At 42.5% G+C, this 21,329-nt stretch overlaps 1 protein-coding gene across 3 annotated transcripts in view; it reads right to left on the bottom strand.

Moving 5' to 3' along the window:
- Positions 1 to 21,329, bottom strand: part of LOC126483905 (dystrophin-related protein 2-like) — a 106,979-nt gene that overhangs the window by 48,005 nt on the left and 37,645 nt on the right. For 2 of the 3 annotated variants that reach the window (XM_050107174.1, XM_050107175.1), the window contains exons 5-10: positions 17,508 to 17,619; positions 16,194 to 16,360; positions 15,812 to 15,933; positions 15,539 to 15,724; positions 15,328 to 15,442; positions 1,934 to 2,495 (exon numbers count right to left, since the gene is read on the bottom strand). In XM_050107174.1, coding sequence (XP_049963131.1) covers positions 1,934 to 2,495; positions 15,328 to 15,442; positions 15,539 to 15,724; positions 15,812 to 15,933; positions 16,194 to 16,360; positions 17,508 to 17,619 — 1,264 coding nt within the window. The remainder of the gene's footprint in view (positions 1 to 1,933; positions 2,496 to 15,327; positions 15,443 to 15,538; positions 15,725 to 15,811; positions 15,934 to 16,193; positions 16,361 to 17,507; positions 17,620 to 21,329) is intronic. The other variant, XM_050107176.1, reaches the window with a different exon arrangement.

The following is a 21,329-nucleotide window of genomic DNA, read 5'->3' as shown; positions in this document are numbered from 1 at the left end:
GCACCCCAGAAGAAGAGGCAGCTCGGTGTGCGGCCAAACCCAAGAAGATGCCTTCCCCCCCCACCCATGGCTACTGGTAACTGTTACGACGCGATAGACGAGCAGTCGGAGGAGCCAGCAGCACCCAAGCAGACCGAGACCACGGCCGCTGCCCATGCTGGCCACTCGAAAGAAGAAGCAACTGTCTCCCGTTCAGACATTACCACCGGACGGTCGCAGTGACGACTGCCTACCGTACTCACTGAGGTGGCCAAAGGCTTTAAAGGTTTCCTGCAGCTTATGAAGCAGCAAACGACTGCAGAATTCAGAGTGCAAGCTGTAGCAGGGAACTTTGTGCGACTGCAAGTCGCAAACACAGAAGACTTCATCAAGGTGATGAGCGAGGTGTCAAACCAGGGCTTGCACTGGTACACACACGCTGCCATCCCTGAAAGGTTACTGAAGGTCATCGTCAAGGGTTTCCCCAAGAAGGTGGAACCAGAACTCCTGAAAGACGAGATGGCATGGCTTGACTTTGGCGTGCGCAATGTGACACGCGTCAAGTCCCCAGTCACACACAAGGAGTTGCCTTCTCTGCTGGTGATCGTGACTGACACCCCAGTGAACAGGCGGCTCTACCAGCTGCAACGGGTGACCAACACTAAGGTCACTGTTGAAAACCTAAAGCAGAAGAGGAGCATAGTGCAGTGCTTCCGTTACAAAGGGATGGGCCACGTGGCTCGCCACTGCTTCTTTCCTGAGGCGTGTATGAAGTGCGTAAGCGACCATGCAGGCAGAAACTGTCCGATACCAAGGATGCACAAGCCCAAGTGTGCAAAGTCTGGTGGCCCACATGTGGCGAGTTACTGCAGCTGTGAAGTTATCAAGGCTGCTGTTGCTCACCAACATGGGCAGCAGACACAGAAGACTGCCAACCGCTCCCTCCACCATCCACACCCAGGCAGCGAGGCAGCCGACAAACACAAGGTCAACACCAATGCTGCCACCTCCGCCTCCACTGAAGGGGGCAACGGAAGACATGCTCGAGAGGGCGCACCTGAAGATCTGCACTTCGATCCCCCCAGGGAAGAAACATGCCAGGAGGAAGCCTCATCAATGGGAGGCAACAGAAGTGGCGACACACCAGCAGCCACTGGCAATCAAGTTGCACCCAGCCACAGCAGTCGTCTCTACACACTCTGCAGTAATCAAAAACGTCTCACACCTGGCCGAAACACTGCAGAGTTGCAGAGGCAGTGATAACCACCATGCCGGTGACTGCCCAGCAGCTGTTGCAGTAGAGCACTACGTACGCCGTCTGCACAGAGAGCAGCAAGACCGGCCTGTCATGGGCCGCCACAGCTGACTGCAAAGCAGGCAGCAAAGATGAAAACTTGAGAAGGGAAAACACTGAAAAGACAAGAAGCAAGTATCACCGCTACATAATCACAGAAGATTTGGAAGTAAAGTAGGAGCAGCCTACTAGGACTCCGCCTACCCAGGGGTTGAGGAGCTCCTGATGAAGCCCGGTCGTCGTCTTAATCAGTTGTACAATTCGTGAAAATCTACATCTGGATGGCCCGATGAGGATGTGAACTCTCGTCTCTGTCTCCCTCCCCCCCTCTCTCTATTTATCTCTCTTGTTTTAAATGCACCATCTCACCCGATCTCCACATCCTATGGTGCTTTACCACAGCTCACTTCAATGCCTTTGCTTATCTTATCTCGTGTCAAGACATAATCTGTGTCAGTAATTTATTAAACAAATTTAGTTTGTTTGCTGTGCATATAATTCATTACTGTGATGTGCTGTTCCAAACACATTAGCTTGTCCCTAGGCACATGAAACAAGCCTCCAACAGTTATCAACTTAATGAACACAGATTTTTAAACTTCTCAGTAACTTAAGTGCCAATAAATAGTGTGAGAAAGTAAACACTTCTGTAATACATACCATCAAAATGGAAGTTTAATGAAAGAACCTTCTGAAGTCTCTCCACAATTTCATCAATGCAGGAGGGTGTTTGTTTACATTTTTCATGTAAACCATGTACATTCTGTATCGTCTCTTCCCTAAAATCACCTGTATTTGTTACACTGTATGTACAGTTTGTTATTGGTGCACACTGCAGTGACAGCACCCGTGGACTGTTCAACCAAGAAGACAGTTCACTAGATGTCAAGAGGTCGCCTTCGACACTACAGTCATCCAGTACCCTAGTATTCTTTGAGTATGTACAGTTATTCGGCACACGAGGACGACATGTCACCGATGTTAGATTTGACAACTCATCTTGACGGCAATCTTCAGATAAATCAGAGAAATGGAAGTTTATTTTCTTTAATTCATTGTTGAAATCACTATCTTGCTTTACAATTGGGCTGAGATTGGCAATGCTTGGTTGTGATGATGTAAACACATTACAGAATCGTTGCTGAGCTGGCAGAATGGGAGTGCTTTCAATACAAGCTAGTGGCCGGCGAACATTCGAAGACTGTATGTAAGAGATGTATTCCTGTAGGTAGAGAAAAAATGTATATCAAGCTTTGTATTCTAACACACAAAAACTGTCAATTTGTTTTTGAGGTGTCACAAATCAATGACTGGTGTAGCAAAAGTTTCATGCAATACTCAATAAAAATTACACAATACACCAATAATATACAAGAAATAAATTTAAAAGTTTATAAAATTGCTTATTTGTTTAGAGATAAATATGCTGGTTAAATTTCTGTGTCTGTTGCAAACACAAAAATAGTGCGGAACCCTTACAACGTTCTTATAAGTAAGGAAACAGGCATCCAAAAAATAAATGGAACTTCTGTTGAAAGTTGTGCCTTCAGCAGTAAATGCAACTATTGGTGCTGACACAAAAATTAACAAAATTTATGAAGACATAGTCCAAAATGGAGAACTTTTTCTGGTCATGACAAATAGAATTCTAGGAAAGTAGAATGATCCCGGGTACTTGTATGAAGCCAGTTTTTGTACTACTCCATGAAAACGTAATAGCCCTTTAAAATTCAAGACCTTTCATCTTTTTCTCCTCTTTGCTCCATGACAAGTGGGTTCCCTGCATCCTGGAGTCTGACTGATGTGACTCTCTCCTCGAGCTTCTGAAACCCTTGATGAAGGAACTAACAGCCCAAAAACTAGGAACACAATATTTCTACTTTTATTAAGTCTATAGGCAGTACTGAAATTTTGACTCCTGGTGATAATTATTAGTCAGCCATATCATCTTCTAGTAATTTCACTGATTTCGTCAGGTGAATTTGCCTTTTTTTATACATAAAATAATTATTAAATTGTAATCCCATGAATTTAACACAATCAACATCTTCTATCAGCAACTACTCACACTTTATATGAATGCTGGGTAGAAATCTTTAGTAGGTTCTGAACAGCACAAAGTGAGTCTTTTCAAAGCCTAATGAGAAAGAATTGGCAATAAGCCATACATTAATATATATATATTTAAAAAAAAAAAAAAAAAAAAAAAAAAAAAAAAAAAAAAAAAAAAAAACACCAGTCATTTTGAAGACTTTTATATGCTATCATATATAATTTTGTATCACCTGCAATGCGATCTTAGAATATGGCAATGTTAATGATGAAAAGGGACTAAGATGGAACCTTATGGACTGCCAAATGCTGTTACTTTTCAGTTGAATGATGTCTGCTAACTTAAACTATGACTCTTTGGCGCTGACACGCTATGCTGCTGATTAGAAAGGTGCACAATGACATAAAAACATCAGTAAAACAAGATGTAGGACATGCACAGGTCAAGGTAGAGCTGCAATGAGTCCGTCATGGTGACTTTCTCAACAAATGCATCAGTATGATTGTTGCTTATGACGTCTACACAGACCAGTGACCAGACGAGTACCACTAAGGGTCCTGCTCTTTGGAGGTCGAATGGAAGACTGTGATTGGCACTGAGTAATGAATGACTCAAGAGAATGGCTGCCAATCACTTTTACCATGGCGACTGCAGCATGCACAGTAATGGATGTCTCCCCACCAGGCAGGGGCATCAGATGTGAGGCACTGCTGTGGCCTCCAGTGCCCTTGTGACAGCCAGCATGTTAAACTACTGAAAGAATAAATGCATATCAATATATTTTTGGCAAGTTGTTTTCTTTAAATGTGTCAGAGTTATGAGTATGGCTACTAAAACTGCCATGTAGTAACCGGAATATTAAAATTTTTATTAATAAATGCTTAGCCAACTTTCTCATTGTCCTTCGAACAAATGTTATATCCACTGAAAGTCATGGGACAGCGATAGGCACATATACTTATGGCAGTAGTATCACATACATAAGGTATAAAATGGGAGTGCATTGGCAGAGCCATCATTGTTGGAGCTAGACGCGTGGGGCATTCCATTTCGGAAATCGTTAGGGAATTCAATATTCCAAGATTAACAGTGTGCCGAGAATACCAAATTTCATGCATTACCTTTCACCTCGGACAATGCAGTGGCCGATGGCCTTCACTTAAGGACAGAGAGCAGCAATGTTTGCATAGAGTTGTCAGTGCTAACACACAAGCCACACTGCATGAAACAACCACAGAAATCACTGTGGGATGTATGACAAACATATCATTTAGGACAATGCAGTGAAATCTGGTGTTAAAGTGCTTTGGCAGCAGACAACCAATGTGAAGGCCTTTGCTAACAGCATGACAGTGCCTGCAGCATCTCTCCTCGGCTCATGACCATTTTGGTTGGAACCTTGATGACCGGAAAACTGTAGCCTTGTCAGATGAATTCCAGTTTCAATTGGTAAGAGCTGATGGTTGGGTTTGAGTGTGGCAGAAAACCCACAAAATCATTGACCCAAGTTGTCAACAAGGCACTGTGCAAGCTGGTGGTGGTTCCATAATGGTGTGGGCTGTGTTTACACATAATAGACTGAGTCCTCTAGGCCAATTGCTACTCGGAGACCATTTGCAGTCATTCATGGACTCCATGTTCCTAAACAATGATGGAATTTTTATGGATGACAATGCACTATGTTGCCAGCCTACAATTGTTTGCGATTAGTTTGAAGAACATTCTGGACAATTTGAGTGAATGATTTGGCCACCCAGACTGCCCGACATTAATTCCATCGAACATCTATGGAACGTAATCAAAAGGTCTGTTTGTGCACAAAATCCTGCACTGGCAACACTTTCACAATTATGGGCAGCTATGGAGGCAGCATGACTCAATATTTCAGCAGGGGACTTCCAAAGATTACCATAAAAGACAAATGATAGATATGGTTCTATGATAGCAGCAATAATGTTTAAGGCAGTTGTAAAGAGATCAGCTTTCAGGACTGCAGCCTTGGGAACTCTGTTATCTTGTAAACACTGATTACTAACATTCTAGCCTGAAAGTGCCAATGCTGTTAAGATATTCTTAATAAAAGAGGGTACATTGCCTAAAGCCTCCACGCAGTCATGATGTGGTGTCATCACACTATATAGTACGTCCTTTCGTAAAATGAAGACTTGTCAGGTGCAAACAATGTACAAGTATCCCTTGACAGCAGTCTCCAATCATCTGTGGATGTAGAACATCAAAACGCACAATGAAATGGTGAAAACTAAGTTCCCGTTTCCAGATATTAATCAATACTATGACTGATGATCCAGTCCACGAGTTTGCATGGCATTATCATTAAACTGGCAGATCTGTAGCTGTCAGCACTGTAAGGGTTTATAACAGATTTCAATGACATGTTCTGTTTATTGGGTAGGGAAATTTCCTCCTGCCAAATTGTATGAAAAGACAATCAGGATACAATGCAAGCTTTTGAGCTCAGTATTTGAATTGATATTAATTTTTGTTCTGTTGGTATTAGAATGTGGCCTATGTTAAACAGCTATCAAGTTTGGAGTTACTATCTGGGTCTTTATAACTCTGATCATCTCTACAGCATTAGGAGACCAAACAGAAACATGCCCTAGAGCATGACCTCAGCATTAGGAGACCAAACAGAAATATGCCCTAGAGCATGGCTTAACTGAACACAAATTTACAAGGATCATTAAGATGCTTTGCTATGGTCAGTAATGTAGTGAAGCACTTTACTGTGTATGGTTCAGTTCCCGGTGAGCTACCTTTGCAATGTGGTAGCACATTCCTAGTTTGTAATAGCACCATTATGAGTAAGGATGGTTCGAAGTCCACATTTTTTGTTCAGTTTTGTCATTAGAATTGGTATGAAACTCCTTGATAAAACGTTCTGAGCATTTCAGATGGGAAACAATGCCCATTTGCACGTAACATTATTGTTCATACGTATGCATCTGCCACTGAAGAAATGTATTGTTCCCAACACTCCCCTTACATTGATTCGATTAAATAATGCCTTTCCTGGCTTTTATCCCATACCATTGTGGGGTCAGGAGGTTTAATTATTGGATTTGGCAATGTTTGTGTTAGAGGATGGCTGGACGCCCTTCCTGTCAAAACCTCCCATCGTCCCCTCTCCTCCCCTCTCCCGGTGGAATATGTATACCCCTGGGTACTAGCCCAGTATTAATCTAGTTGAACATAACAAACAATCTAAAAAACACTTCCAGCCTGACTGGCACATCGGCCCTAATTGTTAATCCACTTGATGGATTAGGACCGGATCTGCCACACTACTCAAATCACATAAGTGGCATGCTAGCACAGGCAGCTATCCAGGCAGGTCTCTGTTTTGCAGCTGTAAATGCTTTTTATCTATTTCTGATGGCCTCAGTTATTTATTGAGGCCACTATGGAACAGATTTACGTTGACATGGCCTGGGAGAGTAACATATTGCATTGTGCAGCTTAGGAAAACACAATGGCCGCTTCTTGCATTATTTCATCAATGTCCTTTTCTTGGAATATCATGTCGTAGGCTTCAGATGAGTATGCATCCCAACTTGCCCTTTATACGGACCATTACAGTAGAGCATCAGGGATCTAGAATGTGGTACTGATGAAATGACTGGATAATAGTCATTGTCACACTGGTCACTGTGGACATGGCTTTGCATTACTGATGCAAGACTTGGGCCACAGGGTGTTAAACAGATTGTATGGGTGACACTAAAATGTGTTGGATTTCCTGCATTCATCTGAGAAAGGTTAAAATCCAAGAGGAGATATTGTATTAGTTGACATCTGCTATTTGTGTCTTGTGAGTATTCAAATCACACAGTAGCGTCAAGGGAGGGGCAACTGATGTAATAGATATTACGTCACCTGGATTGCAAAGCTTATAATAATAATAATAAATAACAACAATTTCATGAGTCACACTGCCTAATGCAACAGTCAAAAAATACATGGACCAACCAGGATTTGATTCCACTACCTCTCAGTTTCCAGACATGCAATTTACTGCTAGACCACTAGACCCATCTGAGGCATTGAGTGTGGTGTTCAGTAGTTCCTGAACAGAGGAAGTGGGGAATGGAACAATGTGGAAACACTCACTGAAGACATCCGGGTGTTAGTTTGATTGTTATTGAAAGTGTTGTAGTTTCAGATTATAGGGAAGTGAGCAGCCAATAACTGTGATTCTTGTAGTGTGACCTGTGATGGAGAAGAGGGACGTGAACTGCTCGAGTTCAGCCAGGTACTGTAGTTCCACTGTAAGATCACTAAAAGAGGGGTAGCTGAGGCAGTCAAAATGAAAGGTAGTTTTGTAAAGACAGTCTTTGTTTCCTGTAGAACAAATCCATATTACAGGTTTTTTTATTGTTGAGGTAGATTCAAGGTAAAACAACATTGTGGAAGTAGTTTTTGGTTTGGTCGCAGACAGGCAAAATTAAAAGACTACTAAACACAGGCTTTCGACCAGAACACCTTCATCCAAAATAGACGACATACATACAAACACAAATCCACGCAAAAGCAGCTCACACAGACATGACCACTGTCTCTGGCTGCTGGAGCCAGACTACAAGCAACTGTGCATGATGGGAGAAGCAGTCTGAGTGGTGGGGGTAGCAGCATTGGGGAAGGGAAGGAAGAGCAGGGTACAGGTGGGACACAATAAAGTGCTCTTTGTGGAAGCATACAGGGAGAAGGTGGAAAGAGGGTAGGGCACCTAGGTGGAGTCGGGATCTTAGATGGTGGAGGTGGGGGACGGAAACGGAGGGAAGTGAAAAGACTGTGGGTGCACTTGTGAAATAGAAGGTTGTGGAGTAGGAACAGAGAAGGGGATAGGTGGATGAAGGACAATGACTAACGAAGATTGGGGGCGGGAGGGTTACGAGAAAGTAGGATATTTTGCAGGGAGAGATCCCACCTGCACAGTTCAGAATAGATGGTGTTGGTAGGAAGGATCCAGATGGTACAGGCTGTGAAGCAGTCATTAAAACAAAGAATGTTGTGTTGGGCAGTGTGCTCAGCAACTGGGTGGGCCAGCTGTTTCTTGGCCACAGTTTGTTGTTCGTTGGTGGCCATTCATGTGGACAGACAGCTAGTTGGTTGGCATGCCCATGCAGAATGAAGCGCAGTAGTTGCAGCTTAGCTTGTAGATCACATGATTGGTTTCACAGGTAGCACTGCCGTTAATGGGATAGGTGATTCTTACGACCCCACTGGAGTAGGCGGCAGTGGGAGGATGTATGGGACAGGTCTTGCATTTAGGTCTATTACAGGGATATGAGATGTGAGGCAAGGAGTTGGGAGCAGCGGTTGTATAGGATGAGGATGAGGATACTGTGTAGGTTTAGTGGGCGGTGGAATACTGCTGTGGGAGGTGTGAGGAGGGTAGTGGGTAGCACACTCCTAATTTCAGGGCACGGTGAGATGTAGTCGAAACCCTGGTGGGAAATGTGATTCAGTTGCTCCAGTCCTTGGTGGTAATGAGTCACAAAGGGAATACTCCTCTGTGGCTGGATGGTGGGACTTTGGGAGATGGTGGGTGACGAGAGATAAGCCACAGGAGATCTGTTTCTGTACAAAGTTAGGAAGGTAATTATGGTCTGTGAAGACCATATTTCAAGAGGGACTGCTTGTCACTGCAGATGTGATGGCTATGGGTGGCTAGGCTGTATGGAAGGGTATGGAATGGGTGGCAGCTGTCAAAGTGGAGGTATTGCTGGTTTGATTGCATGGAGGTTGTGATGTAGCCATCTTTGAGGTCAAGATCAACATTGAGGAAGGTGGCTTCTTGGGTTGAGGAGGACCGGGAGAAGGTGTTGAGGTTTTGGAGGAATGTGTATAGGATGTTCTCACCCTCAATCCAGATCATGAATATGTCATGAGTAAATCTGAACATGATTAGGGGTTTGGGATTGTGGGTTATTGGGAAGGATTCCTCTAGATGGCCCATAAATAGGTTGGTATAGGCTAGCACAATGCAGACGGGTCTCCATTGCCGTACCCCAGATTTGTTTGTAGATGATGCCTTCAAAGCAGAAGTAACTGTAGGTGAGGACATAGTTGATCATGGCGACCAGGAAGGGGGCTGTAGATTTGGAATCTGTAGTGCATTGGGAAAGATAGTATTCAGTAACAGCTAGGCCATGAGGATTAGGGATGATCATGTTAAGGGATGTGGCATCAATAGTGATGTGCAAGGCACTGTGCAGTAAAGGAACAGGTACCGTGGAGAGTCTGTGGAGGAAATGGTTGGTATTTTTTATATAACAGTGTAGGTTACTGGTGATAGGCAGCAGGTGTTGGTCTACAAGAGTAGAGATTTTCTGTGGGGGCGCAGTAACTGGCAACATTGGGGTGTCCTGTGTAGTTGGGTTTCTGCACTTTAGGAAGCACATAGAAGTGCGGGAAGTGGTAGGGGTGAGGAGAGAGGTTGAGTCTGGGGAGAGGTTCTGGGATGGATCTAAGGATTTGGGGAGAGACTGGAGACCCCGCTGGATTTCTGAAACTGTCACTGTGGTAGGGTTTGAAGGTGGATGAGCCTAATAGCTGGTGGAGTCCTTCTGTCAGGTAATCCCTGCAGTTCAAGACAACAGTGGTGGAGCCTTTGCCAGCAGGTAGGATAATAAGGTTGAGATAAGATTTTTGGTGGTGGATTGCTGTTCTTGTATGTAGTCTGTTTTGGAAGGCCTGGCTGAAAGCTTACGCATTTAGTATCTTTTTGTTGTGCCTGTCTGTGACTCACATCTCTGTTGTATGGTGAGTAGCAATCTATCCTTTTCAGAATATTGTCATTATTCCATTCTGGCTTTTCCATTGTTTGATTTTGCTTAAAGGCTTTTCTTCCATCCTATAACCCAATGCTGGTTTCCTTTGTTACTATCTTTTAATGCTACCATACTCACAGTGCCCATCCTTTTCTTTCTCTGCTTTCCTGTGTTCCACATGTCACCTTCCAAAGTGCTCTGCATGCCCTTAGTTACGAACCATACTGTACCAACTGACTTGTCTGCGCACAACACATGGTACAAGTTGGTGCTGATTGTTGGTGCAACATCTCATGACCCACATTACTCTTGCCATTATCATTAATGCTAGACCTTCAAATTGGTCACTCTCCCTGCATAACTCTCACAAGTTTTTGCATGTTATTTTCTGTTCCTTCCCGTGCCACACGAACTTGTACCTCATCCTACCAACCCCTATCCAAGCCCCCTTTCTCATTGCAGTCCACACATACTTATTTGGCCTGACCTGACACATCTGCTTTCCTCCTTTTTCATACATATCCATCTATGGACTGGTAACCCACATTACAAACTTTTTATTTATTTTTAACTTCGATTTCATGTTTTTTCATGTTGATTTCAGTGCGTTTTCGCCTTTCCATATTGTCCCACTTCCTCAGGTTTCATCTTGTTTCCCCATACTTCATCCACGTCATCCTATTTGTGATTTTTTTCCATGTATTTTCGTGTATTTTTGAAAATTAAAAAAAAAAAATTCCTCACAAGAATTATTTCTACATTATTTATGTTTTTTTTTCTTGCACAATGGATTCTAGCTCCTTTAATCTGTGTCAATACAAAAAGTTTCCTTATCCCTAGCCAGAACCATATCCCACATAGTGTTCCTGCATTGTTGCTTGGCTCATGGAATCCCCCAAATAGATTTACCATCAAATTACCCATCTCTGGCTGCAAACCCTCCTTCCACAATGACCACCATCTGTTCAGATTCTGCCAGTCCTTCACCCTCACCAACACAGTCGTGAAAAGCCATTCCCTCCTTACAGTATCTCCTCTCTACCCACAAAATTCTCCTGCTGTGCAATCCCAAATTCTTGGATCCCATCTCACACACAGAAACCCATGCCCTTCAGGAACTAAAACAAGATGCACAATGAAACTTTAAAAAACTCTCCACCCTGTTCCTACTCCTGCCGTGGACCACCACTATCCGCCACCTCTACAACAGCCTCCAAATCTCCCCCACATCCCCTCACCGCTGACAAACCCTGCCTCACAAACCTCCTACATTTATGCTTTACTCAAAAACTTCCTCCCACCACCATACAGAATCAAGGACCTAAACAGACCAGAAACACAGTCATGAACCTTTTCTCTAAAAGCTTTAGCCCCACAGAAGTGTCAGTCCTTTCCAAAGGCCTGACCTTTTACGCTACTCGCAAATTCAATCATGCTGGACTTGTTAATGACCTTTTCTCCTTTTCCTTGCCCCTACAGTGGAAAAAGTTTTTGGCCACCAACCCTACCAATCACACTCAGGAACCAATATTGAATCCTGCCTGACTCAGTTCACTCTGACCCTAAACCAACTCCTGTTAACTTCCCAGAATTTCTTAACCTCGAACATTGTCTCACCATCATTCCCCATGTAGAACACAAGAAAGAAGGGAAAGAAAAGGTTGGTCACTGAGTATAGTAGCATTACAAACTAGTAACAAAGGAAAACAACACTGTGTTACAGAATGGAAGAAAAGCAAAATCAAATAATGGAAAATCCAGGATGGAATAATGACAATATTATTAGAAGGATAGATTGCTACTCACCATATAGTAAAGATGTCGAGTCACAGACAGGCACAACAGTAAGACTACTACACGCGTAAGCTTTCAGCCAGAAGGCTTTCTTCCAAAACACACTACATACAAGAACAACAATCCACCACCTACAATTTGATCTTCACTTTATTATCCTACTTGCTGATAAAGACTCCACCACTGTCATTCTGAACTGCAAGGATTACCTGGAAGAAGGTCTCCACCAGCTTTTAGGCTCATCCACCTTCAAACCCTGCCACACTGACCCCATTTCCGAAATCCAGCAGGATCTCAAGGCTCTTCCCAAATCCTTAGACCCATCGGAGAACCTCTCCCCGAGTCTACCTCTCTCCCCACCCATACCACTCCCCACCCTCCTACCTTCTACATGCTTCCTAAAGTGCATAAACCCAACTACACAGGACACCCCATTGTGACCAGTTACTGTGCCGCCACAGATAATCTCTGCTCTTGTAGACCAACACCTTCTACCTATCACCAGTAACCTACGCTGCTATATAAAAAATACCAACCATTTCCTACACTGACTCTCCATGTCTCCTGTTCCTTTACCACACGGTGCCTTGCTCATCACTATTGATGCCTCATTCCTTAATATGAACATCCCTAATCCTCATGGCCTAGCCGCTAGTGAATACTATCTTTCCCAACGCACTATAGATTCCAAATCTACAGCCTCCTTCCTGGTCACCATGACCAACTATGTCCTAACCTACATTTACTTCTGTTTGAAGGCATCACTTACAAACAAATCTGGGGTATAGCAATGGGGACCTACTCGCATTGTACTAGCCTATGTCAACCTATTAATGGACCATCTAGAGGAATTCTTCCCACTCACCCACAATCCCAAACCCCTACTCATGTTAAGATTCACTGACAACATATTCATGATCGGGATTGAGGGTGAGGACACCCTATCCACATTCCTCCAAATCCTCAACACCTTCTCCCCCATTTGTTTCTCCTGGTGCTCCTCAACCAAACAAACCACCTTCCTTGATGTTGGCCTTGACCTCAAAGATAGCTACATTACAATCTCCATGCAATCAAACCTATCAACCACCAGCAATACCTCCACTTTGACAGCTGCCACCCATTCCATCCCCTTCCATAGAGACAAGTTACCATAGCCATCACATTTGCAGTGACACGCAGTCCTTCTTGAAATATACCAAGGGGTCACTGAGGTCTTCACAGACCATAATTACCTTCCTAATTTTGTACAGAGACAGATCTGTGGCTTATCTCTTGTCACCCACCATCTCCAAAAGTCCCACCATCCAGCCACAGAGGAGTATTCCTTTTGTGACACAGTACCACTGACGACTGGAGCAACTGAATCACATTTCCCACCAAGGTTTCAACTAGCTCTCATTGTGTTCTGAAATGAGGAGTGTCCTACCCACTATCCTCCTCACCCCCACCACCAAGGTATTCCGCCGCCCACTAAACCTACACAGTATCCTCATCCATCCCTACAAAAAACTCTGCTCCCAACTCTTTGTCTCTCAGCTCATATCCCTGTAACAAACTTAGATGTGAGACCTGTCCCATACATCCTCCCATCAACACCTACTCCAGCCCAGCCAAAAGCATCACCTATTATATCAAAGACAGTGCTACCTGTGAAACCTGTCATGTGATCTACAAGCTAACCTGCAACCACTGTGTTTCATTCTACGTGGGCATGATAACCAAAAAGCTGTTTGTCTGTATGAACGGCCACCGACAAACTGTGGCCAAGAAACAGTTGGACCACACAGTTGTTGAGCATACTATCCAACACAATATTCTCCATTTTAATGACTGCTTCACAGTCTTTGCCATTTGGTCCCTTCCTACCAACACTAGCAGTATTGTGCAGGTAGAAACTCTCTCTGCAATACATCCGATGTTCTCATAACCCTCGGGGTCTCAGCCTTCGTTAGTCACTGTCCTCCACCCACCTATCCCATTCCCTGTTCCACTCCACAGCCTTCTATTCCACAAGCACATCCACGGTCTTTTTACTTCATCTACATCTACATAGATACTCCATAAGACACTGTATGGTGCATGTCAGAGGGTACCCTCTATCACTACTAGTCATTTCCTTTCCTGTCCCACTCCCAAACAGAAGAAGGGATAAACAACTGTCTATGCACCTCCATACGAGTTCCAATTTCTCATATCTTGTCTTCACAGTCCTTACACGCACTGTATGTTGATGGCAGTAGAATCATTTGGCAGTCAGCTTCAACTGTTAGTTCTCTATATTTTCTCAATAGTGTTTTTCGAAAATAATGTCGTCTTCCCTCCAGCGGGTCCCATTTGAGCTCCTGAAGCACCTCCATAACACTTAAGTGCTGTTCGAATCTACTGGTACAAATCTAGCAGACCACCTCTGAACTGCTTCAATCTGATTTGGCAGGGGTATCAAACACTTGAGCAGCACTCAAGAATAGGTCACACTAGTGCACTATATGCGGTCTCCTTTACAAGTGGACTACTCTTTCCTAAAATTCTCCTGATAAAAAGAAGTTGACCATTCGCCTTCCCTACTACAGTTCTCACACGCACATTCCATTTCTTATCGCTCTGCAACATTACACACAGATATTTAAACAATGTGACTGTGTCAATCAGGACACTAGCAATAATGTAGCCAAATATTACAGGTTTGTTCTTCTTACTCATCAGCATCAGCTTATATTTTTTCCACATTTAGAGCTAGCTGTCATTCGTCACTCCAACTACTACCATCCTTTTCCACCCCCACCGCCCCTCCCCACACCCCTGCCCCTACTGTCCAATCTCCTGACTGCATCTTGCTGCCCTACTCACTCTCCAATTCATCCCTGCCACTCTCACAAACAGCATTTTACTTTCCCCAACCCATACACAGCTCTCCCTCCCTCTTCCACCCCAGCTGCCCCCACCATCCAGATTGATTCTCCCATTACGTGCAGTTGCTTGCAGTCTGGCCCTGGTGGCCAGAGCAGTGGTCATATGTGTGTGAGCTGCTTTTACATGGATGTGAGTATGAATGTTGTCTGTTTTAGAAGAAGGCCTTCTAGACATAAGCTTGCATGTTTAGTAGTCTTTTTGTTGTGCCTCTCTGTGACTCAACATATCCACTATATGGTTAAAATAATAATAATAATAATAATAATAATAATATCCTTTCTGTCCCAACTACAGTGAAAGAGATACTGAGTATTTGTAATTAATGATTTTATATTTATTCAACAGTTTTATATGCACTATATGTTAATTTCTGCTCAATATGAAGCAAATGGCTATTTTTAAATTAATGTTTCATGTTTACAATAATCATAAGGCATTTATATTGTGAAGATTTAAAATATGTAGTATCGTCCTCTGTAGATTAATTTTAATTAACAAACCATTAGAATTTTGAGCCTGTATATCTGCGAATTAAGCCACATTTGATGCTCTTGTAGACATGTTGTGAATTCCTTTTGGTTGTATATTTTTTTCTCCTTCTCTCTCTCCATTTTCCTGCAAAAAAGAATGGTGTCATTTATTTAGATTACTCAAATATCACGAGAATTATGATTCCATATCATTACACATCTATAAGTTGAATTGACAAACCTTTCTTGCTCTTCAAGATTCTGTATAATATTCTGTAGCTCCTTTTGGGGATGCAGTTGCTGCATAAATCTTGAGCTACTGAATGTCTGTCTAGACAAATTAATGTCATCAAGGACATAGACTGAATTTCCAGCTCTAGAATAGCTGTGATGGAATCTTGTTATTGTACCATTCTTCAAATCACTACTGGAAATATGACACTAATATAATAATCTGTGATCTTAAAATTATGAACTTTGTGGATTATATCATTAATGGCCGCTGCATACTTACCTAGCCTGCATGTCTGAGCTAACAGATTCAGAAGACTCATTAGTTAAATATTTTGATGAACCCTTGTGAATCCGGTTTCTCAGCATTTTTAGAAAGGCAGTAGCTGCCTCTTTTGGAGTTATCTAATAGGGGGGAAAAATTACAAATCCTCCCATCAGTGATAATAACTGTTCAAAATGCCTCTGGCATACAAGTAATGGACTCTACATAATTTCTACAACAAAGACACAACAGATTCATTGAGATCAATTTAAAACCAATAACTGCAACAACAATAAGGCAGGAAGTTTCCTGCAGAATAAACATGTTAATTTGGTGACAATCTGAACAATTTTCTTGGGGGGGACTAAATTGTTCCCTTGCTTGGACCACTGTATCTTACCTGACAGCAGTATTCCTGTATTGGGTGTTTCAGCTTATGATTCTTACTAACTTTCCCTGTAAAAAAACACGCTTGACATTGATTGTAGCTGAAACAATGCAAGCAGGTGTATCGAAGTCCAGTTATTGGATAGACTTTGCAGACATCACAACGGACGTAATGGCAAACTGGGGAAAAAGGAAAGGTATGTGTGAAGATAGTAACACAATTAAAATAATAAGTCAAATTCAAACATTGGACAATAGGAATTAATAACTACTGAGTCTTCAGCACTAATCAACAAAAAGATAAGCATGTTTTCGTCCAGCTGCTTTTTTACTTCTGCTCATCATATGGTGTGTGTGTGTGTGTGTATATACATTATGGATAGACATGTATATTTTTCAGTACAGAACAAAAAAATGTTCAAATGTGTGTGAAATCTTATGGGACTTAACTGCTAAGGTCATCAGTCCCTAAGCTTACACATTACTTAACCTAAATTATCCTAAGGACAAACACACACACCCATGCCCGAGGGAGGACTCGAACCTCCGCCGGGGCCAGCCGCACAGTCCATGGCTGCAGCGCCCTAGACGGCTCGGCTAATCCCGCGCGGCTCAGTACAAAACATTTCTGCTTCATCTGTTCTTGTTTATTTTCCCATCGATGAAAATAAAATTTAACAAAAAAATGTATCCCTCCCTTTCTCATGTGCTACACCAGTCAAAATATTTAAGTGATCAGAAGACACAACATTTATTATGCACACATATGCCTTTATCATTTTAATATGATATATGAAAAAAATATACTACAGATACAGGATAATCTTTCAGTCTTGCCTGTGTAACTTCAGAAAATAGCAGAAAACTCATGCAGGATAGTTCAGAAACAAATGAAGCAATAACAATACTGCTCCTTAAACCAATGTGTTGTATATATTCAAAGAGAGCACCAATAAGTTCTATGACAACTGTACTAGTGAGAACTACACTCAGTTCTCTTTGGTTGCATCTGCTTCTGGCTGACCTAACCCTGATTTATCTCTAACAACTGCTATTGTTCGAACACTTTCAATATACACTTGTTTGGCAAAATATTTATGAATACAAACAACAAGAGTTCAATTACAGCAGAGAAATACATCTATAGCCTGTTTCCCAACACGGTCACCATGACGATTGAGGCAGTGTACTAGTTTCTAATACCATCAGCAAAAGACAATTATTAGATGACACATCTTTACTTGTAAGTAGAGTATTTGTTGCAGTGAACATTTGTCACAAGTTAAACTGAAATTAAGTGGAAATGTAAATAAAATGTTAAGCTCACCTAATTCAGCTGATTGCATACGATATAACACAGAATGCCACATGAGTATCTGTGGCTCACATAGCAGCCATTCCATAAAGGAATCCTCAGTCAACCCTAAACTTCCTTGGCACTATAAAGAAAAATGATTGATCATACGTAAATTATTAGCAAAAATAATATACATATATAATTTCCAGAATAATGGAAATAACTGGAATGGATTCATGACGCAGTCTTACTAACTACATATTTCTTAGTAACAGAATTTTTTTCCATTCATTCACCAATGGGTACATTATTTGTGGCTGATCTGAAATTTGAGGTAACAATGAACTTTCCCGTGGATTAAAGCATCTGCTTCTAGAAACTATCTAGAAACTACTTATGCCAATTATTAATGGCCACTGTTAATAGAAGATCAGTGAATATTTTAAAACAGGAGTCCATCTTGATAAATGAAGAACTGCAATAGCTGTTTAATCATCCTTTACTGAAGCAACCAGTTTCATAACTTATAGCTGCATCCTCAGATATTTCCACAGCTGTGGCTGTTCAGAGTATACTGTGTTTTGTAAAAAAAGGAATAATAATTTTTGAAACTCCACCCATACTGTAAATACAGAGTCTGTGTTGGAGAACTGAAAAACATGAAACACTTTGTGTTGCTGCAGCACTAGTTTCTCAGCAACTGAGATCATGTTCTGCCTGGAGACTGTATCAACTAGTGGTAGTCATCACTTGACATGAATTCCAATATTCTATCTGTATTCCTCCTTGGACAAGGAAATGAGCAGTCAGACCAAGAGTACTGAAACAAATATTTACTGCAGTCATTCACGCAATACACTTTCATTAATTAACATATCGGTGAAATCAATTATCCTTTGTTGATGAAGTAAATGCTCCTGACTCACAAGAAATTTGGATGGTAGAAGATTTGGCATTTTGTGCCACAATACTCTTTTCAAGTATGAAGTATTTACTAAGAAAATGACCAATTTCTGACAATATAATGTAATTGTATGGATAAAAAAATCTACTCACCAACCAGTGGCAGAGCACACACATAAAAGAATATTATAATCATTTAGGCTTTCAGAGGCAGAGGCTCCTTCTTCCAGCAGAACGGTTGAAGAGAAAGGAAGAGTGGTGAAGGAAAAGGACTGGACATGTCTAGGAAAAGGGGTAGATTTTGGAAACATCACCCAGAACCACAGGTCTGACTTCTTTTACATACGTGTTCTGCCGCTGCTTTGTGAGTACATTATTTATCCACCCAATTATATTACAAGTATTTATTAAGCAGCAACAGCAGAAATACACTTACGGTGTTACAAAAAATGTCACCTTCTATTAGTAGAGGATCCTTTATGAGGAAAGATAGGGAAAAGGCTGAAGAAAATTGTGAAAACAGTTATTCAACAGGAAGAATCGCTCATGGGCTCAGGTCAAAATAAAAATAATGGGGCAACAGGTCCTTAAAATGAGGTCTCTCTAGACCCTACATTCTGGATATGTATAAACTACTCTCAACTGGATGACATCTGTCTCCCACAATGTCTCATCAAAGTTGACAATGCCATTATTATTCTCATATAGACAAGTAAATCTACTACCATAGTTCTTGAACAACAAAAGTGGAGGAGGACCTACAATAGCTGTCTCATACTTATACTGATATCACCTGCTGCAAGGACCTTCATCCTTGTTTGTCAACTATTTACAATGGGTACCAAAAACACACAGCTCTCCTAAGTCCGCATACAGGTATGTAATAAATACAGCTATTTATTTTTTTTCTCAGAAATAATCAATTTTTGAAATACAATGTAGTTAGGCATATAAAAGATCTACTTAACCAAGTGGTGGTAGGAGAATGCACACATAAAAGGTATTACAGTACAATCAAACAACGGAAAATCCAGGATGGGATGTAACAATATTATGAGAAGGGAAGTTGTTACTCGCCATGTTAGCAGAGATGCTGAGTCGCAGATAGGCACAACAAAACGACTATCACAATTAAAGCTTTCGGCCATTAAGGCCTTCGCGCGCACACACACACACACACACACACACACACACACACACACGCAGTCTCAGGCAACTGAAAGCACACTGCGAGCAGCAGCACCACTACATGATGGGAGTGGCAACTGGAGGAGAGGGGGGGGGGGTAAGGAAGAGGCTGGGACGGGGAGGGATATTATGGTGGGGGATAGCGGACAGTGAAGTGCTGCAGGTTAGAGGGAGGGCAGCGGAGAGGTGGGGATGGGGGAGGAAGTAGTGGAAAAGGAGAGAAATTAAAAGACTGGGTGTGGTGGTAGCTGTGTACCTCTGGAATACGAACAGGGAAGGGTCTGGATGGGTGAGGGCAGTGAGTAACGAAGGTTGAGGCCAGGAGGGTTACGGGAACATAGGATGTATTGCAGTGAAAGTTCCCATCTGCACAATTTAGAAAAGCTGGTGTTGGTGGGAAGGAGCCATATGGCACAGTCTGTGAAGCAGTCGTAAAAATGAAGGATATCATGTCTGGCAGCACGTTCAGCAAGAGGATGGTCAACTTGTTTTTTTGGCCACAGTTAGTTGGTGGCCATTCATGTGGACAGACAGCTTGTTGGCTTTCATGCCTACATAGAATGCAGCACAGTGATTGCAGCTTAGCTTGTGGACCACATGATTGGCTTCACAGGTAGCCCTGCCTTTGGTGGAATAGATGATGTAAGTGACTGGATTGGAGTAGGTGGTGTTGGGAGGATGTATGGGACAGGTCTTGCATCTACGTCTATTGCAGGGGTATGAGCCATGAGGTAAGGGATTGGGAGCAGGGGTTGTGTAAGGATGGGCAAGTATATTGTGTAGGTTTGGTGGATGGCAGAATACTACTGTGGGACGGATGGGAAGGATAGTGGGCAGTACATTTTTCATATCAGGGCATGATGAGAGGTAATCGAAACCCTGGTGGAGAATGTAATTCAGTTGCTCCAGTCCTGGATGGTACTGAGTTATGAGGGGAATGCTCCTATGTGGCCAGACAGTGGGACTTTGAGGGGTGGCGGAAGACTGGAAAGATAAGGCATGGGAGATATGTTTTTGTACAAGGTTGGGAGGATAATTACGAACTGTGAAGGCTCCACTGAGACCCTTGGTATATTTCGAGAGGGACTGCTCGTCACTGCAAATGCGAAAACCACGAGTGGCTAGGCTGTATGAAAGGGACTTCTTAGTATTGAACGGGTGGCGGGTGTCAAAGTGGAAGTACGGCTGGTGGTTAGTAAGTTTGATATGGATGGAAGTATTGATGTAGCCATCTTTGAGGTGGAGGTCATGTCTAGGAAGGTGGCTTGTTGGGTTGAGCAGAAGCAGGTGAAGCAGATGGGGGAGAAGTTGCTGAGGTTCTGGAGGAATGTGGCTAAGATGTACTCAGCTTCGATCCAGATAGCAAAAATGTCATCAATGAACCTGAACCAGGTGAGGAGTTTAGGATTCTGGGTTTTTAGGAAGGATTCCTCTAGATGGCCCATGAGTAGGTTGGCATTGGATGGTGCCATGCAGGTGCCCCTAGCCGTACCCCAGATTTGTTAGTAGGTACAGTGCAGTTTGTAAGGCAACAAGAGAAACACAGGAAAGTAGAGAAAGAAGGACAGTGATGTAAAAGAAAATGGTAACAAAGGAAAACAGCACTGGGTTAGAATCGGAGAAAAGCCGTCACGCATTATCTACAAACAAATCCAGGTTACGGCTATGGGCACCCACATGGCACCATCCTAAGCCAACCTATTAATGTGCCATCTAGGGGAATACTTCCTATAAACCCAAAATCCTAAACCCCTCACCTGG

The sequence above is a fragment of the Schistocerca serialis genome, chromosome 6 (assembly GCF_023864345.2).
Source record: "Schistocerca serialis cubense isolate TAMUIC-IGC-003099 chromosome 6, iqSchSeri2.2, whole genome shotgun sequence".
NCBI classification, from domain to species: domain Eukaryota; kingdom Metazoa; phylum Arthropoda; class Insecta; order Orthoptera; family Acrididae; genus Schistocerca; species Schistocerca serialis.
Note: the sequence above shows the minus strand (reverse complement) of the source record. Positions and strands in the feature narration are given on the sequence as shown.